We start from the raw sequence: 27330 nt of genomic DNA on the forward strand, positions 1-27330 counted from the left end.
TCCTCTCCCTCTCCCCCCTTCTCTCCCTCTCTCCCCTTCCCTCCCTCTCCCCCCTTCTCTCCCTCTTTCCATCCATCTGAAAAGATCATGACAATTTTTGTTCTCCAGCATCAATGTTTAGACCAGGATATGAAAACAGCAGTCGTTAAATTGAAAACGTCTGCATTCTGCATCATCGTGTGGCTACAAACAGCACCACAACCTTACTGAGCTCAAGAAAATGAATCACTGAGTCGAAGCCATGCATATACGCCAGGTATCCAGAAGATCAAAAAATAATCATATTTCTGTGGCTGCAGGGTAGAAAGTAACGTGTCAAAAGCACAATGAAAAAGTAAAATGTTTAAAAATGCCCCACTGGGCAATAAGACTGATCATGCAGTGGTAATAAATCTAACCCAGCAGCAGAATATTCCCACTCCAATATGTTAGACTGCACAGACAGAAAAGTCGGCTGTCAGAATTTTCACTTTGGCAATGGGCCCTGAAGACAGAAATATTCAGAATACAATTTAACCCCACAAAGAATTCTACATCTAATAATGTGAATTTGGTGTTTGTATACTCATTCATCTAAAATCTTATCAGATGTCATCTCATCGCCGTCCTGAGATACTAGAGCAAAGAATGAACAATTTGATGGTCCGATCTTTTATTAATGGATGCCCCATCATGTATTCATGTATTCTCAGTAATTAATGTTCTCCAGATTTCGGAGAATGCTTTATATAATCCTGGAATTTACTTGTTTCTAAATACCTACAGAAAAATAATGATGATATAAAAGCAGCAGGCAGGGACCCACACCACCCTGGCCACGTTCTCATCTCACTGCTGCCATAGGGAAGAAGGTGCAGGAGCCGGAAAACCGTGACCTACAGGTTCAGGAACAGCTTCATCCCAAGTGTCAGGCTCTTGAACACTGCACAACACTAACCTCAGCAACTGTGACCCTCCATGGACTGTGTCCTTGGCTGCACTACAGACTTCAGCGCGACTCTGGTTATCTACCATTACTGTTATTAATTGATTGCATTATTGATTATTGTATATTTATGTGTGTACTATTGCGTTTACAGGTCTGTTAATGTGCAGCAAGAAAGAATGTCATTGTTCCATTGCAAGTACATATGACAATTAAAGCCTCTTGCCCAGCTTAACAGAGTCATTAAGACACTGCAGATGTTTTACAGTCATTGGGCTAAAAGGTTCCTGTGTGAAGTAACCTTAGGATGAGATCGATACAGTTGACAGGTGGATATGAGCTTTTTCTTGTTGGTTATCTTGTTTATAGACTGGCTGGTGAAAACAAGCCCATTGCAGGACCTTTCCTAATGCTTCTGTGGCACGGAATAAATCAACAATGCAACAACTGGACGGGCTGGACAAAGCTCACATAAACAGTTTAGATGCCCATCACTAACATCCCTTCATTCCTCTGCTCTCCCGAATGTTTCCAAACCACTCCGCCCCCGTACGTAGACTTTTATGGACCCTAATGACCTCTGCTGTAGTTGACAACAGTTTAGTTTAATGTGGAGATACAGCTTGGAAACAGGCCAGTCGGCCCACCGAGTCGGCACCGACCAGCGATCCCCGCAGATTAACACCACCCTACACACACTAGAGACAATTTTACACAAGCCAATTAACCTACAAACCTGTACTTCTTTGGAGGAAGCTTACGCAGGTCATGGGGAGAACGTACAAACTCCGGATGCAGACAAGCATAAGTACAAGCACAAGTTCGGCTTGTACTCGCTAGAATTTAGAAGATTGAGGGGGGATCTTATAGAAACTTACAAAATTCTTAAGGGGTTGGACAGGCTAGATGCAGGAAGATTGTTCCCGATGTTGGGGAAGTCCAGAACAAGGGGTCACAGTTTAAGGATAAGGGGGAAATCTTTTAGGACCGAGATGAGGAAAACATTTTTCACACAGAGAGTGGTGAATCTCTGGAATTCTCTGCCACAGAAGGTAGTTGAGGCCAGTTCATTGGCTATATTTATGAGGGAGTTAGATGTGGCCCTTGTGGCTAAAGGGATCAGGGGGTATGGAGAGAAGGCAGGTACAGGATACTGAGTTGGATGATCAGCCATGATCATATTGAATGGTGGTGCAGGCTCGAAGGGCCGAATGGCCTACTCCTGCACCTATTTTCTATGTTTCTATGTAAGTGGTTCGGATCTGACACTGTAATGAGCCTGTTCCACTGCACGAGGTAATTCAAGAGTTCTCCCGAGTTTCCCCTGATTCGAACTCGGAGAATTACGGTAATAGCCGCTCGTAAATACTCAGGGGCTCTCGCGGACATTTTTCACACTGTTGAAAAAACTTCACGAGCTTACCGCGTTTCCCGACTACCTGCTGTAAGCGTTACGAGCCCCTAAGAGACGCCCCGAGCTCCGACGTACCCGCTACGTACATTCTATGTACTTACCACGAGTTTGATTTTTTTTTAAACTCTGGAGAGCTCTTGGGTAAACTCGTATAGTGGGACAACCCCGTAAGGCAGCAGCCCGACTGCTACGCCACCATTATCTGAGATGATTAAACATGGATAACAGAATAAAGCCTAGCAGCTAAAGGGTATGAACTTCAGTCACAGGCCTCGATCTTTGCGAGATGTTTGAGCCATACATTTAGGCAATCTGAAGTATTTCTCACTGTCAGCTAAAACAACAGTGGAACTGCTCCCAGCATGTACACGTGTAAACTGCTCCTGAAACTGTGCACAATTCACAACAAGACTGCCTTTCACAGAGCATGTTCAGCCATTCCATTGCGAGCCCCTCGCATTCCGATGAAAAATCAGCGCAGAGAAAATTCTCCAGGAGAAGTAACGAGAACTCTGCTGGCGTTAACACTCACAACAATGAACTTCAATCTTTTTCTCTGATGCCTTTGAAATAAAATATGGATGCCAGAAATAGGAGCAAAAGTGAAATACTTAACCTCGCAGGAACCAGTTCCACCGCGTAATTAGATAATGACTGATCTGTACTTTTCTTCCAGACTACCTGGTGTTCTATCTGACAAAAATCAATTTCCGTCTTGGAACCTGTAATCTCCTCATTTATAACAAACTCCACGATTAACCTCATGTTCTTGAACTCACCTCACAAAAATCTATCAATCTGAGATTTGAACGTTTCAATTTAACCAGATTTCTCAGTCATTTGATGACTGTGTTACATATTTCCTTCACCCTTCGTGGAGAAATGTCCTTGTTGAATGTGCTCTCTCAATGGGCCAGCACTCATGTTATGATTATGCCCTCTGCTATTCTCTCTAATCTTCCTTCTTCATATCAAACACTTGCACCAGAGCCCACCTTCACCTTCTAAACTCAAGGGAAACCAAGTAGAATTTACACAGCCTACAGTCATTTAATCCTTGCATCTCAGTATCATTCCGAAAATAGGTGCAGGAGTAGGCCATTCGGCCCGTCGAGCCAGTACAGCCATTCAATATGATCATGGCTGATCATCCAGAATCAGTCCCCTGTTCCTGCTTTCTCCCCATATCCCTTGATTCCGTTCGCCCAAAGAGTTATATCTATCTCTCTCTTGAATACATCCAGTGAATTGGCCTCCACTGTGGCAGAGAATTCCACAGATTCACAACTCTCTGGGTGTACATCCCGCAAGGCCTCCTATCCCCGATTGTTGGCTAGTCACCAGTGAAGGGCCCTGACCCAAAACGTGCTCCATCCACTCCCTCCACCGACGCTGAGTTCCTCCAGCAGGCTGACTTCAAGTATCTGCAGTCCCTTGTGTCGCCAGTTCTTTCCCTCCTCCCACAAGCACACGGCTTGTGAACCTTGCCCTGCTTCCTCCACATCACCAACTGCTCATCTAATTGCCGCCAACCAGCTACAGTAACACCAACACTAACCACCAGCACCCAATCAAAGCCTAACTCCATGCTCAGAAACAGGGCATTGGAATAAGAGATATTTGGTAAAAAATATATAATTTAGGGTGATTGCTTATGTTAGTTCCATAAAAATTGACACTCCACACTGACGAACTGCAAAATTAAGTAGCTGGACAAACGATAATGTATAGACAGTATAGGTGCAGATGACCTGTACTGCACAGGTTCTGTGTTAATGGGTTCACTGAAGCAAAGATCCCATCCAATTTCAGAAGTGCAACATGGATATGCAGGGAATGGAGGAATGTGGATGAAATGCCGACAGAGGAGATTAGTTTAACTTGGCATCATGACCGGCAAAGACATTGTGGGCACTGTGCTATGTTCTACATGCTGGCGGTCAGTATACTGCAAAAACCACCAGTTACTACATTTTGCTCTTTACACGACTGATCCTAGCTCTACAAATGCAATTGTCTGCACTGAGGAAAGACACAAAGTGCTGGAGTAACTCAGCGGGGGTCAGGCAGCATCCTTCAAAGAACACGGATAGGTGATGTTTCATGTCGGGACCCGACTGATTATGGGGGGGGGGGGGAGGGGGGAGAAAGCTGGCAAGGAGTAGAGGCAGGACACAGCATGGCAGGTAATAGATGAACTCAGGTGAGGAGGGCATTTTGATAGGTAGATGTTTGGACAAAGGCCAGAAGGCGGCACGGTGGCGCAGCGGTAGAGTTGCAGACTTCCAGTGCCAGAGACCTGGGTTCGATCCTGCTAACTAAGGGGGCTGTCTGTACGGAGTTTGTACATTCTTTCCATGACTTGTGTGACTTAATTCTACCATTAATGGACAACCATGAGGAAACCATCAGGACAATGAACGGGAGGGCTGTGGATGATTTGGTCACCTAGTATATTCAACACAGAGATTGATATATATGTAGATATGAAGGGAATGTCGGGATTTGCAATTAGTGCAGGGAAAATGGCACAAAGGTCAATGGTCTCATTGAATGATAAAGCAAGCACAAAGGGCCAGAAGACCTACTTCTGCTGGTATTAAGATCTTAAACACTCAGTTTATAATACCAGAATTTGTTAAACAAAATGTGACTACAATTCTTTGCTTTCTAGAGGCCCATAACGATACCATTGAAATCCTGGCTGTGTGTTGCTCATCCTCAGAGTAGAAGGCAACAGACAAAAGGTACATCATCCCGCCTACAAAGGACAAAGCACGGCAGGTAATAGGTGAATTCAGGTGTGGAGGGACTTTTTTTGGGCAGATGTGTGGACAAAGGACAGAGGACGGCCACGGTGGCACAGCGGTAGAGTTGCTGCCTTACAGCGCCTGCAGCGCCGGAGACCCGGGTTCGATCCTGACCACGGTTGCTGTCTGTATGGAGTTTGTACGTTCTACCCGTAACCGCATGGGTTTTCACAGAGATCTTCAGTTTCCTCCCACACTACAAAGACGTACAGGCTTGCAGGTTAATTGGCTTGGTGTATGTGTAAATTGTCTCTAGTGTGCGTAGGATAGTGTTAATGTGCGGGGATCGCTGGTCAGTGCGGACACGGTGGGCCAAGGGGCCTGTTTCCGCGCTGTATCTGAACTAAACTAAAGAAACTACAGGAGGCTCTCTCTTACCAAGGTTCGAGGAAGCTCGTCCCTCTGCTGCCCGGTCCTTCTGGTTCTCCGCGATGCTCAGCTGCTGCTCGTGATACTGCTTTGCTCTTTCCAGGTCCTGCATGCAGCGCGCCGCATGGCCCAAGCCCGCGTACGCCCGCATCTCAATGGACTTCTCGCCCAGCTCCTGTGCAAGCTCCAGCACGTGGTTGTGGTAGGACATTGCCTTGTCAAAGTTCCTCCGGTAGTGGTAGGCACTGCCCAGGTTGCTGTAAGCTCGTGCCTCCTCCCGCTTGTTGCCCAGCTCCTTGGCAATCCTGAGATGCTGCTCATGGCACTGCACTGCATTTTCAAAGTCGCCCATCGCGATGTAAACAGCCCCCATGTTGCCCAGTTCTCTGGCTTCTGAGAGCTCGTCTTTGGATTGTTTCGCTAGAAGAACGCACTGCTTGTGACTGGCCAGTGCATTTGGGTAGTCTCCAATAGCTGTGTAGACATGACCTAGGCTGCTCAATGCTGAGGATGCTGCCTGCAATGTAGAAGAGAAAAGGTCATTCAAAAACATGAGCTCAGTACGGTGCAGTTTAAACATAATCGATACAGATCAGGCAACAGGTAGTCAGTACGGTAAAAGATCATGCAGAGATCATGTTAGAGAGATATTGTCACAAAACCGCTCAAATCCTTATGCAAATGGCTTGAAGTTAAATGAAAAGTCAAGTGAAGTTTTGTAAATGAAGCGGATACCATTGTGACTTTTAAAAGACATTTGGACAGATATATAGGTCGGAAAGATTAAGAGAGATATGGGCCAAATGTAGGCAAATGGGACTAAACCAGTACGCCATTATTGTCGGCATGGACAACATGAGCCGATAGGCCTGTTTCCATGCTCCTGAGCTCTCTGACTCTACGCATGCATAAAGGATATGCTCATACCCTCAAATAATATACACATCAGAATCTGCGAGGAGGTTTGCAATGCAGTAAGAAAGTCATGTTTACTGAAATAAAGGTGAGAATCCATATATCTGGCATCGTTTGCTGCCGCAGGTCTAACTTCCTGGCTTGGCCGGTGCAATGCACAGAGCCTCATGACCCTCGTGTCAAGTCTCAGCGAACATGTCCATTCATTCACAGACCTCTAGGTTCAAGGTTCAATACCTCTAGCTGCAGATATTGACCAGTCCTGTCCCAGTGTAAAATCAAAGCGTTAAGGAAATCAATGGCAAGAAGTTTATTGGTCAAGGCGTGAGTACAGCAGTCAGGAAGTCATGTTGCAGCTTCATAGGACTTTGGTCCAGCCACTTTGGGAGTATTGCCTGCAGTACTAGTCACCCCATTGCAGAGAGTATCGGGAGGGTTTGAAGAGGGTGCAGAACTGGTTTACCAGAATGCAGCCTGGATTGAGCAGGTCAGTTCAGTTTTGTTTATTGTCACGTGTACCGACCAAGGCAAAGTGAGAAGCTTTTGTTGCTTGCCAACCAGTCAGTGGAAAGACAATACATGATTACAATCCAGCCATTTGCAGTGTACAGATACATAAGATACATGATAACGTTTAATGCAACATAAAGCCAGTGAAGTCCAACCAAGGTGTCACCAATGAAGTAGATAGCAGTTCAGGACTGCTCTCTAGTTATGGTAAGATGAATGAATAATATCTGTTATGAGGAAAGGTTGGGCAAACTTAGATGGTTTTCACTGGAGTGTCAGAGACTGTGGAGAGATCTGAGAGAACTACATAAAATCATGTCATGTATAAGTAGAATAAACAAAAGCATTTTTCAAGGATGGAAATGTCAAAGACTAGATGATATAGTTTTAATGCAATGGGGACAAATTTTATAGGAGATGTGCTGGACAAGTGCTTTTTACAGGCGGTGGTGGGTGCTGGTTCACGCTGCCGGGGTGGTGGGCAGATACGATAGGAGGCTTTTAGATAGACAAATGGATATGTAGGGCATGGAGGGATATGGATCACGTCCAGGCAGGAGATTAGTTTAAGTTAGCATCACATTCCATGTAGACATTGTTGATATCTTGGTTTAGATTTAGTTTAAAGATAGACACAAAATGCTGAAGAAGGGTCTCGATCCGAAACGTCATCCATTCCTTCTCTCCAGAGATGCTGCCTGTCCCACTGAGTTACTCCAGCATTGTGTGTCTATCTTCGATTTAAACCGCCATCTGCAGTTCCTTCCTACACATTACATATAGTTTGCTGTCAGCCAGAAGGTGGTCTTTTAAGGTCATTTCTGAACGTGCTGGTCACAAAGGTGACAAAGCCTCCATGAACTCAGCAGGAGCACTGGATCCTAAGCTAGGCTGTGTGACCTCCCAATGGGGTAGGGGCTCGGGCCTGTGGGGGTGGAGGAGGCCACTGCAAACATTGGGGGCCTCGAGCCCTTGATAATATCAGGCTAATTTAATTGGAAGCTTCTCGAGAAAGTAAACATAAATGAAAATATACTTGACACACGAGGTGCCTCGGCTCCAGGGCTGCTGGCAATCGCTGAGAATCCCCAGAACTGCCCCAACGCTCAAACCTCTCGGACACCGCCAGCAGGCGGGGGAGGGTGGGGGTGGGATATTTTACTGAGTGTCATCGTGGGCAATGGGCAAGGGGACAATCTGGGAGGAGCGATGGAAATTTCAGCGCTGGCACGATCGATCAGAGTACAGTGGTGGTTGTAATAAATGGGATATTTGATGCAATCTGACAGGACATATGGCACAATATTGGATTATAACCAACATGAATATATAACATTAGTGTGTACAGATGAATCCCACAGGACATGTGCAATTGCAATAAACCAAACAACGTTCTCAAGGATATTTAGAATTATGAAAATATCTGTTTGCTTTAGTTTAGTTGTATTTGGCAGATCATCACGGAACGAAAAGGAACTTAAGCACACGATATAGTCCCCGGCAAGAGTGAATGTTACCTGTAGGGAGAGAGCATCCTCTCCGCGCCTCTCCTCTCCCCACCCCAAACTAATTACATTTAGTTTAGTTTAGTTTGGAGATACAGCGCGGAAACAGGCCCTTTGGCCCACCGAGTCCATACTGGCCAGTGATCCCCGCACATTAACACTACCCTATACACCCCAGGAAATTAACCACCAAACCTGTACGTCTTATGAACGTGGGAGGAAACCGAAGATCTCGGAGGAAACCCACGCAGGTCACGGGGAGAATGAATAAACTCCGTACAGACATTACCCGCAGTCAGGATCGAACCCTGGTCTCCGGCGCTCGAAGGCAGTAGCTTTACGGCCACGCCACCGTGCCGACATGATGCATCGTATTAAATGAAAGCAAGTGAATGCCACAGTAGAGAAAGTTACTCTGCACACAATGAGCAGCATCAGGGTTTAACAGATTTCACGGAAAAAAATTGAAACATCTTTGTGCAGTTCTGCTTGAACATTTCCCTCTCATTTTCATCTCTATTAAAGTCAGTGCCTCCTCGGTACACAACATTACCAGCCCATGTCATCATTGTACAGAAGCCAAGACTGATACCAATGAGGATAGTCAAAGCTAGGAAGCATTTCAGTCCCCCATGGGTGGGGATGTCTGGGATTTACAGCCAGTGGCGATGCAGGGACAGCATTTTATTTCCAAATGGGATGGGATGTGAATCGGAGGTACAGTGCAGATGGTGATGAACTTAGTTGTAAAGGTGTGGTGGAGGGAGCATATTGACTAGTTGCATCGCAGCCTGGCTTAGCAACTCAAACACCAAGGAACAAAGGAGACTGCAGGGAGATGTGGAAACTAAGATGTGGCATAGTGTCAAAAAGGCAGCGTATCTTCACAATCCCGCACCACGCCAGCCACGCTCTCATCTCACTGCTACCATTGAGAAGGTGGTACAGGAGCCTGAAAACCGTGACGTCCAGGTCAGGAACAGATTCTTCCCAACAACCAACAGGTTCTTGAACACTGCACAACACAAACCTCAGCAACCGTGATCTTCTAGGGGCTGTGTCTTTGGTTTTGCACTCGTTCAGTTTAGGTTAGTTTATTATCACGTGCACTGAGGTACAGTGAAAAGCACTATTATGCTTACCTGGTGTTAGCATCATTCATTTTTTGTATTATTAATTATTATCTATATTATCTATTTATACTGTGTTAATGGGCCCTTTTTTGCTGCAGCAGGTAAGAATTTCATCGTTCATTGCTGGTACATTATGACAACTAAAGACTTCTGATTCCTCTCAGCCATTCCCAACATATGTTGACAATGCTGATAAACAATATTTAAAATATTTCTGATTCCCTGTATCTGCAGTCCTCCTCCTTTTCAAACATTAAAACATTTGACTATTTGGTCCAGGACATTATGGTCCAGAAGGTATTGTCACATAGGAAACTCAGGGATCCATGTCTACATTCCAGAGGCACTTTCTTAGTTGTAATGCACTTTGTCTGGTACTAACACACTGAGGCTGTATAAAGTGAGTTAATTTATTCTTAGCATTAACTTATTCTTAGCATTAGACCACCGACTCTGCACACACCATCAGACACCCATTTACACAAAAAACATTATTGTTCCACCACAGTCCCTTCGAGTCCCCACAGATTCTACCACTCACACTGGGGACAGTTTGCAGTGGCCGCTTTACTAATTGACCTGCGTGTCTTTGGGATATCGAAGGAAACCAGGGGACCTGGAGGAAGCCCAGCTGGTCGCTGAGTGAATGTGCAAAGATTGACGAAGCATCAGAGCAGTGTACAGTGAGGAGATTGAGACCCTCAGCGTGCCTCAGGACAGACCGGCTAGTGAGGAGTCGGTGAGTCTAAAGTTTTGAGATAGAGTCGCACCAGCATCTCCACCACATGCTTCCGAGATATTTCTCATAATGGGATCTTCTTCTTATCGAGTCCACACACAAGATTAGAAGTTTAGAGTTTAAGGATAAGGGGGAAATCTTTTAGGACCGAGATGAGAAAAACATTTTTCACACAGAGAGTGGTGAATCTCTGGAATTCTCTGCCACAGAAGGTAGTTGAGGCCAGTTCATTGGTTATATTTAAGAGGGAGTTAGATGTGCCCCTTGTGGCTAAAGGGATCAGGGGGTATGGAGAGAAGGCAGGTACAGGATATTGAGTTGGATGATCAGGCATGATCATATTGAATGGCGGTGCAGGCTCGAAGGGCCAAATGGCCTACTCCAGCACCTATTTTCTATGTTTCTATGTTGTTCAGCCAGAGCTGAACACATTTCTCGGCATCAGCATACAATGGTATCTGTCTTGGTCTTCTTGTGCGTGGTGGTAGAAAGATTGGTGGATACAGGGCCGCGACGTGAACGCTCTTTCCTTGACCCCATAATGGGGATGACAACTAGATTTGGAACAATTAAGCCTCCACACCTCTGGAAATATTACTTGATCTGCCAGACAATGTGATTGGAACAAACATTCCACATTTCCCTTTACGTTTCTACTGGATGTCCCTCACCAAGTCACCAGCAGAAGGTTGATTCATGAGAACTCAAATCTTCCCATATATGGATAATAATCTGGTCTGGATTTGTAAACTATCATTTTATGAATCCCATTTTACCGGACAAAATTATTTTCAGATCTGAGACGTCCCAAGATAAACTATTTTGTTTTCAGATTCTTTCCCTAACCAAGCAAAGAATCCGAGTTGTTTTTATCCCAAATGAGTATCTAAAGTGCAGCCAAAATGTAATTATTTATGGAACCAGAGGCGACTGCTGCGGTTAGCCACTGAAAATGGCGGTGACTTGCCAGAAACAGCCACCCTCCATATACAGTGCCTTCCATAATGTTTGGGACAAAGACCCATCATTTATTTATTTGCCTCTGTACTCCACAATTTGAGATTCGTAATAGAACAAAATCACATGTGGTTAAAGTGCACATTGTCAGATTTTATTAAAGGGTATTTTTATACATTTTGGTTGACTGTGGGCACTTTTTTTTCTATTACAAATCTCAAATTGTGGAGCACAGAGGCAAATAAATAAATGATGGGACTTTGTCCCAAATATTAGGGAGGGCACTGTGGAAGCAACCATCTAATTAGGTGCAGAGCGTGTTACATGGTACCATTTCAATAGAACACGTCAACATCCATAACCAAGTGCGGACTCAATGAGAATGTACTGAGTGATTACATGGCTGATGACCTGGGAAGAAGAGAGCACATTCACAGTGCTGTCTCCCACACAACGCTTAAGTCCATTTATTCTTCTTGCCAATTTCCTTACCCATCCAAGCACAATGATGATGGAAGACAAGAATAGGAAACAATTTTCAGAAAACAACGTGATGCACAAGGAAGTCTACATCTGAAAAGGCCAATCAATCCTGTTGTTCCAAATCAATTGGACTCAAGTGTCCACAGAGTCAACTGAACCGTCCTCTCACCAGCTGGGGTGTTCCGGACCTCCCATCTGCCTCACTGAAGACCTTCAAACTATGATTAGTGCAACTTTGTCTTGCACTAAATGTTATATCCTTTATCCTGAACCTGTACACTATGGGCGACTGGATTGTAATCATGTTTTTTGCTGACTGGATATCACGCAATTACAAGACATTTGAACAGATATATGGATAGGAAGGTACACAAAATTGCTGGGGAAACTCAGCGGGTGCAGCAGCATCTATGGAGCGAAGGAAATAGGCGACGTTTCGGGCCGAAACCCTTCTTCAGACTTCAGATAGGAAGGGTTTAGGGGAATATGGGTCAATGGGATTTGCCCAGAATGCCAACTTGATCAACATGGATACGGTGGGTGGAAGGGCCCGTTTCTGTGCCGTATGGCTCATTGACTCTATAACTCCTTGCAACTCATTAAAAATAAATGTTCATTAAAGTTTCAGAACTTAACAGCTTCAATTCCTTATTAGTTTGATAAATCAGACTGAAGAAGGGTCCCAACCTAAAACTTTGCCTGTGCATTCCCTCCACGGATACTGCCTGACTCACTGATTTCCTGCAGCATTTTATTTTGGTCAGTTCCTTGTTAGTCCATTTGTTTTGTGACACACTGCACATTGGCATATCAAGTACAAAGGAAACCAGTGTTTTTGCATTGGTTAGATTAATGCCATCCAACTGCTGAGAGTCTGAGCTCACATTTACTGTCCCCAGCAGTGATTTTCTCACCGGCTTCAAGCAGTTGCTAATTTCTTGGACATGTCAAGTTGCGTGTGGAGATCCAGGCCCTCGGTAGCCCGGAGATTGGTTGTTGCTACAGCTGCAGACAGAACCCATAACATCATCTCTCCAGGGTTGGCCGATATTTAAACAATGAACCTCGTACAAGTAGCTGCTAATGGAAGAGTCAAAAGCATTTCTCCTGATATTCCACTTAAGCATCGTAAAATCTGGCGAGATTCGCTTGAGAGGCTCCTGAAGATAAACTCTCAAGCTAAAGAACACATTCTTGAGTTTCAAAATAGAGAATTCGTGTTTTCTTTGTTTCTGCAGCTCCATTTGCCTGACGTTTAGAAATGTGCATGTTGGTTTGCTCGGACAGAGCAAAGTATCGATGAACACTTCATTCTGGGAAAAAAGGGAGGTGAAGCTGTATGCAGCCAGCTTTCTGTCCTTCTCTGCCGCTGAATCTCAACAAAGATAGAAACATAGAAAGTAGGTGCAGGAGTAGGCCATTCGGCCCTTCGAGCCAGCACCGCCATTCAATATGATCATGGCTGATCATCCAGAATCAGTACCCCGTTCCTGCTTTCTCCTCATATCTCATGATTCCGTTTGCTCTAAGAGCTATATACGAGTCTCTCTTGAATACAACCAGTGAATTGGCCTCCACTGCCTTCTGTGGCAGAGAATTCCACAGATTTACAACTCTCTGGGTGAAAAATGTTTTCCTCCTCTCAGTCCTAAATGGCCCATCCCTTATTTTTACACTGTGACCCCTGGTTCTGGTCTCCCCCAAAATGGGGAACATTTTACCTGCATCCAGCATGTCCAATCCCTTAAGAATTCTATACATTTCTATAAGATTCCCTCTCATCCTTCTAAATTCCAGTGAATATAATCCCAGTTGATCCATTCTTTCATCATTCGTCATCCCGGGAATTAACCTGGTGAACATACACTGCATTCCTTCAATAACTAGAATGTCCTTCCTCAAATTAGGAGACCACAACTGCATGCACTACTCCAGGTATTCCTGCTCCCTCTAGTTGTCAATGTTCAGAGATAGTTGTCAATGTTCAGAGATACAACGTAGTTTTTGATAGCTGGTCAAATGCTAACTAATCTCTTTGCACATGGGAAACTTCTCAACCAACATGCAAGGTACAAACTCAGTGGCCACAGACTTATTTTTTATTCAGTTTTGAGATTTAAGAATTGTTGTTAAGGCAAATAAATATTTACAGTCCGTCCCTAATAGCCCTTGGGAAGATGAGGAGTCACCTTCTTGATCTGCTGCAGTCCATCCAGTGAAGTACTTCCATAGTGCTGTTGGGGCAGGAGTTTCACACTTAAATTCAATGATGATGTAGAACTGAATATGTACTTCTAGGACAGACTGGTGTACCATTAGTAGGGGAAGCTGAAGATGGTGATGGTCCCAGCCACACATTACCCACCCCTTTTGGTGGTCGAGGTCATGGGTTTGGAAGGGACAAATAACTGATTGATGTTATAAATACTACCACCGTTTGCCAGTGATTGAGGGAATAAATGTTTAGGGCGTGCCAATCGATTAGGCTGCTTTGTCCTGAATGTTGTCAGGTTTCTCAAGGGTTAAGGTCATTCACTCAAGTATGTGGAGAGTGTTTCACTCTGCTCCTGACGTGTCTTGTGTCAGGACATCAATACTTACCCGAGATACCCAGCCTTTGACCTGTCCAAGCCACGGTATTTATATGTGCAGTAAGGAACTGCAGATGCTGGTCGATAACAAAGGCAGGTACAAAATGCTGGAGCAACTTAGCAGGTCAGGCAGCATCTCTGAAGAAAAAGAATAGGGGAAAATAACCCAAAACATCACCTATTCCTTTCTCCTGAGTTACTCCAGCATTATGTGTCTGTCCATGGGATTTACACCTGGACCTATTTACTTTCTGGTTAATTGCTATCAAGATATTGATAGTGCAATGATGGTAATATAATTGAATGTCAAGGTAAGGTATCCCTCTTGCAGAAGATAGACCATAGGGCAAAAAAAGAACTTTTCTGGTCCAAAGGATCAACAATTCAACCTTGATTGACACCACTAGTGACATCGCAGACTGGGGATTTAATAATGGGAAATACATAAGGCAGATCATCGATTGATCTTCACAGCAGAAGATTAAAATTATTGTAATAATAGTGACGCAGGGGAAGGAGAAACTTCAACAATCTAGCCAACAATATACTAGACAGATGGCACAATGGGCTAAGTGTTCGGCTGGCAACCGGAAGGTAGCTGGTTCGAATCCCGCTTGGAGTGCATACTGTCGTTGTGTCCTTGGGCAAGACACTTCACCCACCTTTGCCTGTGTGTGTCCTTGGGCAAGACCCTTCACCCACCTTTGCCTGTGTGTGTGGATGTAATTATGTGAAGCACTTTGGGGTCAATGCAAGTTGACTAAAAATGTGCTATATAAATAAAGAAATTTAAATTTAGACAAATTAATAGACTTAAAGATTTACAAGTTTCTTGGACATGGTGACCTGCATCCTAGGATCTTAAGTGTTTAAGAAGGAACTGCAGATGGAGCCACGAAGGATTTCGGCCTGAAACGCTGCCTATTTCCTTCGCTCCATAGATGTCGCCTCACCCGCTGAGTTTCTCCAGCATTTCTGTCTTCCTAGGATCTTAAAGTGGCTGTGGAGATAGTGGTTGTAATCTTCCCAAATTCCCTGGGTACTGGAGAGATCCTTGAGGCTTGGAAAACTACCAATGTAGCACCGCAGTTCAACGGAGGGAGACAGAAGGAAGTAATAGGCTTGGGGAATTGCTGCAACTCATTATTTAGGAGGTAACAACAAGACCTTTAGAAAGTTCAAATACCATCAAGCGGAGGACTAATGTCAGGGACAAGTTGAATCCCACAAGTTTAAAGGTTTGGGAGACACTGGTCAAAGGGCCTTGGCAAGTTGCTGCAATGCATCTTGTGGCATATGACTGACATACTCCGGTTGTGGAGCGAGTGAATGTTTAAAGCTTGCTTGTGGTTAGTTCCTTGAATGGTGGAAAGACTTTGAGGAGCCAGATGATGAGTCAGTCACTGCAGAATTCCCAGCCAGCCCTGGTTATTATGGTATGCATACTCTTGTTCCCTTAACCTCTAATCGTTGCCCTGACCACAGGGCGTGGATGACGGGAATTTTGGTAATGTTAACACCATACAATGCCAATGTGAAATGCCGAGACGCCCTTTTAGTGGAGATGATCGATGTCTGGCACTGCCATGGTGCAAGTGGTGCTTTCACTTTACCAGCTCAGGTTTGTCTGCATTCACTTCAGGAGACTTCATTATCTGAGGAAGACACAGAGTGTGGAAGTAACTCAGTGGGCCAGGCAGCATCCCTGGAGAACATAGATATGGGACATCTCAGGTCAGGACTCTTCTTCAGACCCTTCAATCTGAAGAAGGGTCCCGACCCAAAATGTCACCGATCCATGTTCTCCAAAGATATTGCACTGAGTTACTCCAGCACTTTGTGTTTTCTTTCGTAAACCAGTATCTGCAGTTCTTTGCTTCTTCATTATCTGAGGAGTTGTAAACGCAACTGAAAATTTGTAAGTCTTTAGTTTGCAGTTGCACATCTACCTTTATGACGCAGCTTAAAGTGGATGTGACTGGCCAATGACACGGAGGATGCGTGTTCTGAGCCCAAGATAATCAGCCCCAACAGCCTTAACCCACAATGAATTAATCTGAAGAAGAGTCCCGACCCGAAACGTCATCGACCCATCTCCTCCACAGATGCTGCCTGACCTGTTGAGTATCTTCAGCACTCAAATTCCAGCTTCTACAGTTTCTTGTGTCAAACGTAACCATTTTCCATTGCTCGTCATAATTCAAGTTATTCGTCTCCCCTGATTCCCATTAATTCCAATTGTACTCAGATTTAGTGATGTCACATTCCATTAAGTGCTGCCTGTGTAGGGCGGTCACAATTCCATAATTCCTGGAGTCCACGCTAGGATTCGAGCTGTAATTCACCATGTGGCCCTGGGTAATAAACTCAACATGACTCATGTTACTGATGAAAAAGTGACATTTGATAGTACTGCCTGCATTAATGTCCTACAGGTACTGTCCCATGGATGTAGACTGATGGGGTGATGACAGGATTGAAACTGTCCTGATATTTGTAGGCTGATACAATTGGGAAGCTTTCCAAGTTTGCTGGGTAGATGCAAGTGGACGAACCTTGGAAACCAGACTAGTTCTGGAGCTCAAGTTTTCAGCGATCAACTGGTTTTTACACTTTACACTTTGGAGATACAACGCAGAAACAGGCCCTTCGGCCCACCGAGTCCGCGCCGACCAGTGATCACCCCATGCACACCAGCACTATCCTACACATAACCAAAGCCAATTAACCTACAAACCTGTACGTCTTTGGTGTGTGGGAGGAAGCCGGATCATCCGGAGAAAATGCATGCAGTCACGGGGGAGAACGTACAAACTCCATACAGACAGCATCCGTACTGAGGGTCAAACCCGGGTCCCTTGCGCTATAAGGCAGCAACTCTACCGCTGCGCCACTATGCCACCCGAACTGGTGTGTTGTCAAGGCCCATATCCCATGCAGTATCCATTATACTCAGCTGCTTCTTGATGTCACATGAAGTGAATTAACCATGATAAACACCGTCTATAAATAGAAAGCTCCATCGAAAGAGATAATGACATTCCAAGCAGCCTTTGATTGCCAGATTACAATGTTGTACTATCATAATGCAATATCTTTTTAGCATGATAGCCGGTGAAGATAGAATCAACTTCCAAATAGCTGGAGAACAGCTGGGATCTTGAACAAATTACAAAGTGCTGGAGGAACTCAGCGTGGCGGGCAGCATCTGAAGAAGCGGTAGACAGATGATGCTTCAATAGTTCTTTATTATTATCACATGTACAGACATACAGTGAAATTCTCTTTTGCATACAGTTCAGATAAGTTTTGCCATACCAAGCACAATTTGCGATCGTACAGAGAGCACACAAATAGTCCACTGAGACCGCATGCAAGAGTTGCCAGACTCTGGCTCCATTTATAATGTCCAGTCCGGTGCGCGCATTCTGTCTCCTGGAGCGGCACCCGATGATCCAGGTGAGTCGCAGGCTGCTGCAGGCTGCTGCGGCCGTCTCGTCCAGCAAACCATCATCCCTCTCCTCGCCCGGCCACCTTCAGCCTTTACCTGTGGGCACCGCCCGTAGGCGACCTTGAGAGCACAAAATGCAAGACCTCGGTTGCGTCCGCCAGCTTCCTCCATCCTCCTCTCCCTGGTCCACGGGGGATGAGCAGGGGCCGGGCTCAGTGGCTCCCTCTACAGTTCAGTTTAAATATACAGCATGGAAACAGGCCCTTCTGCCCAGAGTCCGCTCCGACCTGCAAACACCCCATACACTAGTTCCATCCTACACACTAGGGACAGTTTACAGCAGTCAATTAGCCTATAAACCGTCTTTGGAATGTGGGAGGAATTCGGAGCAAATGGAGAAAACCCATGCAGTCACAGGGAGAACGTGCAAACTCCATACAGCTGGCCAGCTCAGATTTGTTCTGAAGTCTGAAGAAGGGAGTCGACCCGAAACCTCACCTATTCCTTTTCTCCAGAGATGCTGCCTCACCCACTGTGTTACTCCAGCATTTTGCGTCTATTTTTGGTGTAAACCGGCATCTGCAATTCCTTCCTACACAAGTGGAAGTCACCACTTTATATTTCATTAGCATCATTTTTAATCTCCCCTCGTCCCCTCAAAATGTTGCATTCTTCTTGCAGGAAGAAGTGCCCTGGTGCTCTTTCTCAGATGACAGCAAGGCCATTATTCAGTTTCAAGCTTGTGTCACATGTTGATACATTTCCACATCCATGATTTGCACGAGCTAGCTGAGTGTATGCTGATGGAGGCTTGGATCACATCAGCTGCATTCGCAGTGTATCCACAAAGTCAACAGCATTCTATAAATAACGCAAAGCCAATGCATTTTAGGTGTGTCAATATCTATCCCAATCATTTCAAAGCACAAAACCTCTTCCAAATACTGGAATCCTCTGTTCATTAGACATTAACAAAGGGTTTGAGGAAACGTTGTAATTCACCCCACTCTAAACCACAAAATAAAACTTCCACACACATTTTGCTTGGCTCATATGAATATGAGCATTTTTTTCCCATCAGGATACACAGTGTTTCTCTAGGTCACTTGAGGTAAATTGCAACATTGGTATCAACTAAGATTAAAGAGCCTTGAAGCATTTTCTGGATTAGACCCAGGTAATATTGTGACTCGATAGATATCAAGTCTCCCCTGCTCCAGGTGGGAATCCATGCAAAGAATCCCAGCTCCACTCTGCATCGGTTCCTCCAGGCTCCATTAATGCATTCCAGCTCGTTGGCCAACTAATCAGGAGTGTTCCAGACTGCTAAAACACAGCATACCTGCCTGGCTCAGACATATAATTACTGGGTCTGCCACAGAGAATTGCCTGAGCTCTTAATCTTCCACTCACTCAGCAAATAAAGTGGAGTCATCTTGGCACCAAAAAGATGGACCAAGAAATATATACATAAATTTACTAGAACGCTATTTGCGCTTTTTAAAGTTTTATGCCAATAAAACACATCAGTAAAAGCAAAATCAAAAATCTCGTCGAAAAATATACAAAGCTTGTTCTTTAAAAACACGTCTTGCCAATGCAGTATTCTTTGCCCTTTCAAATGTTGGTTTGCAAAAAAATGAACAATTCAGACGCAAAAATCGAGAGAACTGCAATGTGCGCAGTTAAATTATTTTATATTCCTTCTGCCCCTCGAAATGGACCAGAGCATTAGATGTGCCTGAGTATTCTGGTGCGCGTGGCGTAAACCAGACAGAAAACCGTGGACAGAAGGGAACTAATTGCACTGGGTTTCTAGCCCATTTTGCGCATTAGTTACTGTCATTAAACAAAATACCTGCCTGCTAAGTTTGAAAGAAAAATCTTCCTGCAAGAATCCAGCCTGGTAGTAGTAACAGATTGAACGAATACAGAAAGGCAATTGGTTTAAACAGGAGAGGAAAAACAAAGGACGAATTCACCTGGGATGAGTTGAGTTGGCAGGAGCAGGGCAGTTAATCACAACAGCATGTTCTGGCACGGACACTGAACAAAATGGACTTGATTTCCTCTATAACTTTAAATATGATGTTGTAAACAGCAAATTAACTGGTACACGCCAGCATATTCTGTAAACCCTCAGCACTTCCCCTCTCTTTAAGGTACACCAGTGTTTTGGTTTCCACTCCCAATTAGAAAATATTTTAATCGACACTGTCTCTTCATAGCTCTCTGATACACCCTACACCCTGTCTAGTGTAGATCAATGGTGATCAGTACAAATCTCCCCGGCAGCCCTTAATTATAGCTTTGTATTTGCCACATACGGTACAGTAGCTCTTTGTAATAGTTTCTGATGCACTTCACAGATCAGTCACTTTTATCCATGTGCTTTGTGCTTTTCAGTCAACATTCTAATGCTCTTTAATATATTTTTCCTTAAACTTTTGTTGACCTTAACTGAGAGCAAAAAGCACCAACATTTGCCTAAATGCTCCTTAAAAAATAAGTGTGCTCATAACCTATTCCATAGTTAATGAAGAATTGAGCCCGAGTTGGATGATCAGCCATGATCATATTGAATGGCGGTGCAGGCTCGAAGGGCCAAATGGCCTACTCCTGCACCTATTTTCTATGTTTCTATGTCTATGAGGGTCTCAAGTACAGTGGTATAGTGGTACAGCTACTGCCTCGCAGCGCCAGCGCATGGGGTGCATGGGGTACAGAGTTTGTACCTTCTCCCCGTGACCCGCATGGGTTTTCTCCAAGATCTTCTGTTTCCTCCCACACTCCAAAGACATACAGGTTTGTAGGTTAATTGGTTTGGTATTAAAATGTAAAATTGTCCCTAGTGCGAGTAGGGTAGTGTTAATGTGCGGGGATCGCTGGTCGGTGTGGACTCGATGGGACAAAGGGCCTGTTTCCACGCTGTATCTCTAAACTAAACCGGAAATGTTGTCTCTCCATTCCCTCCAACGATGCTGCCTGACTCATTGAGTTACTCCACCACTTAGTGTTTTGCTCTAGATTCCAGCATCTGCAGTTCCTTATGTCTCTATGATTAAGTGCTTGTTGGATTCACACTGAATGTAAAATTCCAGCACCATGTTAAGGATCATACTAAACAACATAAATAATGCTTTAACGATGTAATAGTTGATAATACAATACCAATAAACTTCTCCAGCCCCAAAATGGAACAATTTAAGAAATGTTTACAGTTAAAAAATAGCAACTCCTCCTTGCTGTCTCGTCTCATAGTCTTATCCAATCTTGATTCTTCCGTCTGGTTTCAATCTGATTCTAATTCAGCTGCTTCCGTTCTTAAAATGGAATTGGTTCAGAAGGTAGATATTTAGATCTCACATCATCTCTCATACTGCTGCTTGGATCAGAGGGTATTAGTTATAAGGAGAGGTTGGGCAAACGTTTCTCTGGAGCGTCGGAGGCTGAGAGGCGACACGATAGAAATATATAAATCTATGAGAGGGATAGATAGGGGAGACAGTCAGAATGTATTCTCCAGCGGGGAAATGTCAAAGGCTAGAGAGCATAGGTGAAAGGGGTAAAGTTTAAATGAGATGAGTGGGGCAAGTCTTTTTTTTTTTTTTTACACAGCTGGGTGCCTGGAACGCGCTGCCAGGGGTGGCGGGGAAAGCAGATATGATGGTGGCATTTAAGAAGCTTTTGAAAGACACATGGATATGCAAGGAATGGGGGGATATGGATCATGTGTTGTCAGAGGAGATTAGTTTAACCTTGCATCATGTTTGGAACACATGTTGTGGGCCAAAGGGCATGTTCTTGTACTGTTCCATGTTCTATGAACTTATTCACTAAGGTCCTTGACAATCCAAGGACCTTTTACAGCTTAGAAAATGTACAAATAATGTAAAAACTGAAGGGAGAAAGAAACAGTCTAATAATATGCAGGTTCATGATCCAAGCTACCCTTGTACGCATTCTGAAAAAGATGCAAACTGACCAGGCTCCAGTCAGTAATCCACTGCAGAGATCCATTATTCTATTCCAAAGCAAGGCTGTTGAGTGGCAACAAAGGGTTAACTGCTGAGCCCGATATTCATACAATGTGAGTCATTCATTACTTTCACTGAACCATCAGTTTTTCGCTTCCCAATGTATTACAAGCAGCTGCCCATAAACAACATGCAAAGGCTTGGTTACAAAGGTAACCAGAGGCCGTTCACAGGAAGAGGGGTAATTGTAAAATCATTCTTTCCATTTATTGAAAACTATAAAGTTTATGAACAATTTAAAAAGGGCTTTTGATTTGCTTGCGATGAATATCCCATTCGCTGTTGACATTGGACTGAGAAATAAACTGAAGACTTCATGTCGTTCTCCTATTTCTGTGTGAACTTTTCCACCGAATGACGAATGTGTGAATCAGTTACATTTCATTATCATGAAACTCCGCTCAGGGAACAGAGAGAAATTCCAGCGCGGCACAAAACTGAAATTAGGTGCAGGATATTAATATTTCAGATATTTAATAAGGAAGCAATTACTTGTAATGGTTTTTGCTGTATAACGTGTTTTGCTGTATAAGGTGCATTAACTGAGTTATGGCCCAGGAGGCTATTTGGCCCCTGGTGCCCACAATGACCAAAGTCACATTTTGGGGTTGTAGGGGAAGCCACGAATGCCGAGTGTCCCATCACACCTTGATCATGGAGTGGGAGGAAATGCGAGCTAAACCGGAGTATTTTGTTCAGATGGATAAGTCTGGGCTTGCTGTTCATGCAGGGAGATTGTCTAAGATGCTGAGATTATTCCTGAAAGGAGCAAGGAAAATAATGGAATGAGGGGCTAGAGACAGTAGTCGCCCTCAGATTGGGAGAGAGTTCGCGCAACAGATGTCCTACGTGTAGACGTGGCGTGTAGCCAACATTGAACATCCGTAGAGCAACCACAATCATGTTGAAAGAACGAGATTTAAAGAAGGATGGTTGGACCATTTGTAAGCTGGAGTCAAAATGCAGCAGGCCAGGTAAAGGTGCTCGTTGCCTTCCTAACAGGCCAGCGGTCAACTGGTATGTAGGAAGGAACTGCAGGTGCTGGTTTACAATGAAGTTAAACGCAAAGTGCTGAAGCAACTCAGCGGGTCAGGCAGCATCTCTGGAGAAAAGTTGACATTTCGGGTCTGAGGAAGGGTCCCAACCCTGTTCTCCAGAGATGCTGCCTGACCCGCTGAGTTGCTCCAGCACTTTGTGTCTACCATCAGTCAACTGGATTTTGCAACAATCCAATGATCCGTGGTAAGGTTTGATTACTTGAACACTGGTCTATGTATTGTCAGTCCAGGCACATGGGTAACTAACCCAGTCATTTAACCACTGGACTGCCGGCCTTCCCATACGTTTATCTCTATGAACATCGGGGATCAGTTCCCATTACTGAGAAGAATACACTTCCATTAACATCAATGGTCAAGCATAAAGGGGGGATATGTTATTAAAAGACAAACACCAACACTCTCATATGAGGAAAGATTGGAAAGACTGGGCTTGTATTCACTGGAATTTAGAAGGATGAGAGGTAAATCTTATAGAAACGTATAAAATTATAACTGGACAAGCTACATGCAGGAAAAATGTTCCCAATGATGGGGGAGACCAAAATCAGGGGGCATAGTCTAAGAATAAAGGGAAGGCCATTTAAAATTGAGATGAGAAAAAACGTTTTCACTCAGAGAGTTGTGAATTTGTGGAATTCCCTGCAACAGAAGACAGTAGAGGCCAATTCACTGGATGAATTTAAAAGAGAGTAAAGGGGCTGACCCACAGCGGCGACCTAATCCACGAGTTCAGACGAGTTTGCTCTCAACTCATACTCGCAGCGTGATCGGCACGAGGTCCTAGGAGGTCTTTGTAACTCTCCTTCATGCTCGAGAGTAGTCCCCACGTACTCGAGGCCTCAGCTAGGTCGCGGCATATATTTTTAAACATGTTGTAAAATGCTCGCGAGTAAAAAAAGGTCGCCATGGAAAAAAATCAATACTTTTTTTACTCGTACTTTTTTTTAGTCGAAGTAGGTCGTAGTAGGTCGGCATGTTATTCGTAGGTAATCGAGGGTAGTCAAAGGTAATCGAAGGTAGTCGAAGGTAGTCGAAGATAGTCTTCAACATAGTCGAAGGGAGATTGAAGGAGATCGTCTTTACTCTCCACTATTCGGTATTCAATTTTTCCAAAGCTAGCTGAAGCTAGTTGAAGCTAGTCTTCTACATAGTCGAAGGAGGTCTTCAATTGGATATTTTTTCAAACTCCCCTAAACACTTCTAAATTCGCCAGTTAGGTCACCGCAGTGGGACAGCCCCTTGTGATAGAGCTCTAGGGGCTAGCGGGATCATGGGATCATGGGGAGAAGGCAGGCACGGGTTACTGATTGCGGATTATCAGTCATGATCACATTGAATGGCGGTGCATGCTCGAAGGGCCAAATGGCCTCCCCCTGCATCTATTTTCTATGTTTCTAAGTTTCTAACACACCGAGGCACACAAGGTTGTTTACACTGGCTACTCATGTAACGTCATCGTATTGCATCTGCTTAACACCATGGGGTAAAAATAAATCTACAGAGAGAATTTGGTTGAGCATACATGTTTCTTGGAGTTACAGGAAGAACCAGATAAAATAAAACCGAATTCCTGCACAGATACTTAGCCACAAAATGTCCCTTTCTCTTATAAAATTTACTATCTGTTAACATTGATCGTGATAGCACAGAATGCGATGAATCCTGGCGTTTTATTCCCCAATGGACACATAACCATGCCTGGCTAAGTGCTATAAAAAGGTTTTCCTCGGATTGTAACCATTTTTTCTCGCTGACCCATCGCAATAAATGGGTTCCCTGTGATTTATGGCTACTGTAGATTCTTCCTCTTCAGCACTTTAAAAAAGTTGTAGTGAATGCATTTGTTACCGCTTTGAATGAGAACTTCTCAAAGTGGGTCATCAAATGACCCCGCAGCCCAGTGCAATACTCAATGTCAATCCACGAGATGGAAACAGTTTGTATCCATCCACAGACGCCCTGGGCTTTAAAGAGAGACTGGGGTGTATCTATGAAGAACGGCAGGAAGGAGCAAAACACGAGGAAGAAGGGAAAGGCAAAAGGAAAGATGATTTGTGGTTCTAAACACAAAGTGCTGGCATCACTCCGCGGGTCATAAGGTCATAAGTGATAGGAGCAGAATTAGGTCATTCGACCTAACAAGTCTGCCCTGCCATTCAATCATGGCTGATCTATCTCTCCCTCCTAACCCCATTCTCCTGCCTTCTCCCCATATCCCCTGACACCCGTACTAATCAAGAATCTATCTATCTCTGCCTTAAAAATATCCATTGACGGCCTCCACAGCCTTTTGTGGCAAAGAATTCCGCAGATTCACCACCCTCCGACAAAAGAAATCCCTCCTCATCTCCTTCCTAAAGGAGCGACCTTTAATTCAGAGGCTATGACCTCTAGTCCTAGACTTTCCCAGGAGTGGAAACATCCTCTCCATCCAAGCCTTTCACTATCCGGTAAGTTAGTGGAAGAAGTTAGTGGAGCTGGAGGAACTTAGCAGGTTAGGCAGCATCTGTGGAGCGAGCGGTCAGACAGGCGACATTTCAGGTCAGAATTTTCTCTTGTCCATTTCCCTCCACAGATGCTGCCTGACCCGCTGAGTTCCTCCAGCACTTTGGGTTTTTTTTTTAAATTTCACCTCACTTGACATTCAAACCAATTTCTGGGCATCTCTCCTCTCCAGCATTAAGGGCCTGTCCCACTGCAGGAGGTAATTCAAGAGTTCTCCCGAGTTTCCCCTGATTCGAACTCGGAGAATTACGGAAATAGCCGCTCGTAGGTACTCGGGGCTCTCGTGGACATTTTTCAACATGTTGATAAATCTTCACGAGCTAACCGTTTCCAGAGTACCTGCCGTTAGCGTTACGAGCCACTAAGAGACGTCCCGAGCTCCGACGTGCCCGCTACATACATTCTACGTGCTTACCATATAACAATTACAGTTACAGCACGGAAACAGGCCATCTCGGCCCTTCTAGTCCGTGCCGAACACTTATTCTCCCCTAGTCCCATCTACCTGCACTCAGACCATAACCCTCCATTCCTTTCCCGTCCATATACCTATCCAATTTATTTTTAAATGATAAAATCGAACCTACCTCCACCACTTCCACTGGAAGCTCATTCCACACAGCTACCACTCTCTGAGTAAAGATGTTCCCCCTCATGTTACCCCTAAGCTTCTGTCCCTTAATTCTCAAGTCATGTCCTCTTGTTTGAATCTTCCCTACTCTCAGTGGGAAAAGCTTATCCACGTCAACTCTGTCTATCCCTCTCATCATTTTAAAGACCTCTATCAAGTCCCCCCTTAACCTTCTGCGCTCCAAAGAATAAAGACCTAACTTGTTCAACCTTTCTCTGTAACTTAGTTGCTGAAACCCAGGCAACATTCTAGTAAATCTCCTCTGTACTCTCTCTATTTTGTTGACATCCTTCCTATAATTAGGCGACCAAAATTGTACACCATACTTCAGAATTGGCCTCACGAGTTTGATTTTTTTTTAAACTCGGGAGAGCTCTTGGGTAAACTCATAGAGTGGGACAGGCCCTTTACAGTGAGGCAGTCAGGGAGACTCACTGTAACACTTTCACCACCTGCTCCAAATGCCTTCACAAATTTTCCCCAGTGCAAGCCAACCAGTTTTCAGAGAGACTGCTGGAGGCTACCACTGAAAAGGTAGCCAAAACTATTGACTGTGTGGTACTAGAAATAGTCAGAGTGAATATTAAAACGTTGGTGGATTTACTGTTGTTTTAAGAACATGCATTCCTGAACAAATGTAGCTTCACAGTTGTCACATGTACCAATTAAACTTTGTTTTCAAGCTTCAAGATTCAATTTAATTGTCACATGTACCAATTAAGGTACAGTGAAATTTGAGTTACCATACAGCCAGACTAAGTAAAAAGCAAAAATACACACAGCACAAAATAAAGTTTAACATAAACATCCACCACATCTATGCTATCCGAAGAGATCAGATAATACTACACATAAATACAATCAAGTCAAACTCAAGTATAATAGGTCGAGTAAAGGGGAAGAATATAGTTCTCAGCATTGTAGTGCATCAGTTCCTTAGACATAGTCCAATGTCGTCAATGGGGTAGAGGTGAATCGGACTGTACCCTTGCTTATGGAAGCCTGATAACAAGTCACAAAGTATAATGCCCTCCCAGACTTGAAGCCAGCTCAGTCTGTGAGCACTGATGTGAGCCGGGCAGGAGTGGGCACATTTTGAAAACCTCCATGGTCAAGGCTTTAGGGATGGAGCAGGTGGAAGCAGATTGTGGCCGGGACATAGACAGATAACCTGCTGCCACTCACCGTGTGAGCGGAGCGAGGTACTGCAGGCTGCTGCTGCATGTGGGGCAAGGCTCCAACGAGAGGCACCAATATTGCACCGTCCCTATGCCACCTGCGCTCAGAAACACCA

The 27330-nt window shown here is 44.4% G+C and overlaps 1 protein-coding gene across 4 annotated transcripts in view; it reads right to left on the reverse strand.

Moving 5' to 3' along the window:
• Positions 1-27330, reverse strand: part of ttc28 (tetratricopeptide repeat domain 28) — a 530600-nt gene that overhangs the window by 166550 nt on the left and 336720 nt on the right. For all 4 annotated transcript variants that reach the window (XM_033043376.1, XM_033043375.1, XM_033043374.1 and 1 more), the window contains exon 6: positions 5528-6035. In XM_033043376.1, coding sequence (XP_032899267.1) covers positions 5528-6035 — 508 coding nt within the window. The remainder of the gene's footprint in view (positions 1-5527; positions 6036-27330) is intronic.

Source organism: Amblyraja radiata, chromosome 25 (assembly GCF_010909765.2).
Source record: "Amblyraja radiata isolate CabotCenter1 chromosome 25, sAmbRad1.1.pri, whole genome shotgun sequence".
Classification (NCBI taxonomy): domain Eukaryota; kingdom Metazoa; phylum Chordata; class Chondrichthyes; order Rajiformes; family Rajidae; genus Amblyraja; species Amblyraja radiata.